Source organism: Octodon degus, unplaced genomic scaffold (assembly GCF_000260255.1).
Source record: "Octodon degus isolate 3935 unplaced genomic scaffold, OctDeg1.0 scaffold00188, whole genome shotgun sequence".
In the NCBI taxonomy this organism is placed as follows: domain Eukaryota; kingdom Metazoa; phylum Chordata; class Mammalia; order Rodentia; family Octodontidae; genus Octodon; species Octodon degus.
In genome coordinates this window covers 4422812-4426878 of record NW_004524764.1, presented here as the reverse complement: position 1 = coordinate 4426878, position 4067 = coordinate 4422812, and the positions used below count along the sequence as shown (strand labels likewise).

General features: G+C 31.8%; 1 protein-coding gene across 1 annotated transcript in view; it reads left to right on the top strand.

Annotated features, from left to right (window-relative positions):
* Odr4 (odr-4 GPCR localization factor homolog) overlaps positions 1-3813 on the top strand; it is a 34330-nt gene extending 30517 nt beyond the window's left edge. The window contains exons 9-10 of the mRNA XM_004643986.2: positions 2299-2409; positions 3568-3813. Of these exons, the coding sequence (XP_004644043.1) occupies positions 2299-2409; positions 3568-3635 (179 nt within the window). The 3' untranslated portion in view covers positions 3636-3813. The remainder of the gene's footprint in view (positions 1-2298; positions 2410-3567) is intronic.
* Positions 3814-4067: the final 254 nt, after the last annotated feature.

The window sequence follows — 4067 nt, the reverse complement described above, 5'->3', positions numbered from 1 at the left end:
ATTGTAATGCCTCCTGCCTTGTCTTTGTTGCCCAGGATTGCCTTTGCTATTCTAGGTCTTTTCTGGTTCCAGATAAGTTTTAGGAATAATTTCTCTAGGTCTGTGAGATGTTGGTGGTAGTTTGATAGGGATTGCATTAAATCTGTTAATTTTGCTTATCAGGTAGATATTTTGTCTCAGCAATGAGAAAAGTAACTAATACATATGATAAACTTATAAATGACAGAGTAGATTGTTTTTTTCTAAAAGTAAATTATTTGTCCTCAGAGTTATTAGAACATGATATTCACATTTAACAATTCAATATTAAGTATGTAAGTAGCATGACAAAATTATGTAACAATTTAGTATTAAATGTATAGGTCATATAATGAAAATATTTTTGTGTTGTTTATATATAGGTATTAAAGTAAAAAATTCTTACAACAAATAGATATAGTTCATTCCTTATTTCTTATTTTTATTTGATGTAAGGATTTTGTTAGCTTCAAAGCCTTAGCAAAGATATTTTCTCATAGAAGAGCAGATATGTTCAAACAAATGTTTAACATGAATAAAATTGTGTTATCTATTCAATTGTTAAACCTGTATGTTGAAGTTTGAAGAAATGTGAAACTGTTGGACTGCTTATAATCTGGAATTAAGGTGTTATAGCCCTTAAGAAAAGTAGAAACGAAGAAGATACTGAATATCATATAAATAACTATGAATTTGCTATCCTTTGTGATTGATTTGATGTGAAAGAAAAAAGAGAAAAGGGCTGAGGGTGTAGCTCAGCAACAAGTATGTTTGCAAGTATGGCATGCATGCAGTAGACCCCTATCTTTGACCCCAACACTAAAAAAAAAGACTTTTCATTTGCTTTTTAAAGAACTTCAGTTTTTTTTTGGAGGAACTGGGGATTGAACTCAGGCCCTTACACTTGCTAGGGAAGCGCTTATTCCACTGAACTATCTTCCAGCCCCTAAGAACTTTGGAAAACTGCCTAAAGAAGGGTAAAAACTATGGTGGTGCCCTTGATTCTAATGGAGTAATCACCAGTGATTATTTATGAAAAATCCCAGTAAACATTTCTTCATGGGAAATTAATAAAGTTAATTTTTCCTTTAGTAATTCAGTTTTAGTGAGTTGGTATCATCTTTTGAGCCTGTGCTAGTACAATGGGGTACAAAGATGTCTATAAAGATATTTTATATTAAATAGAAGTCTATTTTACTTTCAGTAGTCATACTGTCTCTTTTTCTCTGTCACATTTGCTCTATCTCTGTTTTCAGTAAGTAAAAGAATCAATATGAAGTAGTTGTTTTTAAATATAGTTGTCTAGACTTCTGTCAGATGATAGTGCTCTGTTTCCACTTGTGGATTGGTGGGTGTGTAGAAGAAAGGAACTGATCAGGCTCCAGGAATGTTTCAACCTAGCTTTCACTTGAGCAGTACTACTTTCATATATCTTATATATGATGATATTCTATCAGATTTTATTTTTTGTAGAATTCCTTAGCACTAGGAAAAAAATTTAAAAACCCTGGCCTATGTGATTTCTAAGGACATCATCAGTTCACTTATTTAATGAGAGTTAAATAAATTCAGATAGGCCAATAAATATAAATTGCTATCAATGCAATAAATTAGAAAGAGAATTTGTTTGAATTCTTAATTAATTGTTCTGACTCTCAATTATGGGCTCTATATCTGAGCTTTTGTTCATCGGCAAAACTGATAAACTTGTCTTTTTAATATTCAAAGCTCTTATAAGGTCAGACTTATGATCTTATTTTTCTTACACATTTCAGTTTTGATCAAAAGTCAGTAAATTTTTTTCCCTATAGAATAAATAGGGCCAGGGAGGTGACTCAGTGGAATAAGTGCTTCCCTGGCAAGCACGAGAGCCTGATTTTAATCCCCGGTTCTGCCAAAAAACATTAAAAAAGAATAAATAGTAAATATTTTGTGGTCTACATAAGCTCTCGTTCACATTTCTTATTTTTGTAACCCATTTTTAATTAAAGAGCTGTAGGTGATACTGGGAGTATCAAGATACTGGGAGTCATTCAATATGGGGTCTTGTGGTCTTCTGCTTTAGGTCAGTGGTAAAACACTAAGTATTTTGAAAATTTTGTGAGTTTGACATATATTCCATAACATTTAACTCACCTGCATTCAGAAATGAGTAAGTTCATTATCTTATGAAAAAGATTAGTGGAAGAAATACAATATTGATTGTATATTTTCCTTATTCTTTAAAACTCTAAAATGGTAATTCTCATTTTATATAGGATTCATTATTGTCTCTTGCAGCTTGCATGAGTTCCTCTATGAATAGTGAGTCTGCATTGGACAACGCTGAAGATGAACAGCCAGAGCAGCCAATGAAAAGTATAGTAGCACTGAAAATTCAGCAAAACATAGGTATTTTACTTTTTATAATGTTGAAAAAAGTAATACTTTGGATTTGAGTTTTGTTACTTTAAAATTATTTTCATTTTAGTTTTGTTTTTTGAAAGTGCTACATTAAGCCAGTATTTATCGAATATTATGGATAATGTCAGGAGATAGAGGAGCTTATAAATAATGGAATGTCACCCAAGTGCTCTCAAAGATGAAATATCTTATTAACTTTTCTTTTTTTTTTTTTTTCTATAGAAAGATAGATAAAATTTTGGGAATTGCTTACTGTAGCAAGGTCAGTCTTTTTCAAACTGGTATTCCTAGAATTACTATTGCAGGAGATCTTGACATGTTATTATTTTTTTTTAATTTAAAAAGAAGTCAAGTTCAAGTCTAGAAATTTATAATGCACTTTTTATATTCTGAAGACTCTAAGAAGTGTCGTACTATAACATGCCTCAGGTTTTTTAAAAAAATTTATTTTGATGAAGGACATGTAGACTCTCAGTGGCATAATTTGAGAAATGCTAAGCATTAAAACTATTAAAATCAGAGTTAGAAAATAGTTACGAGCTAGAGATTTAGTTGTAATTTTTGTTGCTCATAGATAAGCTGGTTAAACTTTTGTTCTTCATGTCTGTATATTTTTGCTGTCTGGATTACTTTGATCAGTATCGTTTTTTTAAATGTACAATCAAGAAAAAAAAGTTATTAACCAAAACTTAGATTTTATAATAGTGGAATTTGGGCTCTTGAAGTTTTGAATGCCTGTACAAATAACTTTATATTATAATGATGAAAAGCCACTGCAACTGAAACTTTCTGGCTTAAGCTAAACCAAAGATAGCTGGTATGTTGTGTATATTTATTTATGTATATGAATGCACATACATACTTACAAAAGACTTGGGTCCTCCTAGATACATAGAATTGCTTAGTCTAGAAGGATTGTCTGAGTGCACATAACTCTGTAAGAGACGTGTTTGCAGTCTAATTTTTTAAGTTACTGCTACACCTCCTTTAGCTTTTAGTGTATACATGTGTTTTGAGTATGTGTGTTTGTGTTTGTCTCAGTGTGTTTGTTATTTTATAAGCCACCTATAATCCCATGTAGGATTAATTAGGCTTTTTCTTTTGCTCATCCCATTTCCATTTGTTTTGTGTTTGTTTTGCTTTTAGGTATGATTGCAGCATTTGCAGTTGCAGTCCTTGCTGCAGGCATCTCCTTTCATTACTTCAGTGATTAGAGTGAGGCATAAAGAAATGTCCTGATCATCCAGCAGACATTGATCAGCAACTGTGAATAATAAGGTTGTAAACACCTATATGTAAGACAGTAGCAGCTACATCTGCTGCCATAATGAGTATTAGGTATGTTTCTAACATGAAATCACCAGCTGCCTTCGTTAGCCTGCTTCTATTATAGGTGGCCTAAGTTTTCAAAAATAAAGTTATGCATTTAGGTGAGAGTTGCATGTAACTCATCATTATTTTTAAAAAGTGAGATACCAGAGATTTTAGTCCTATTGATATGTATCTTACATTGTTCAGGGCATTTAACATTTGAGCAGTCAATATTGACTACAAAATCTTAGTAACAGAGCATTAGAGGAAATTCCTACCTTGTGGGGGCAACAATTTGTGGAGTTACTTCATCCTCTGGGAACTTTGTAATATAT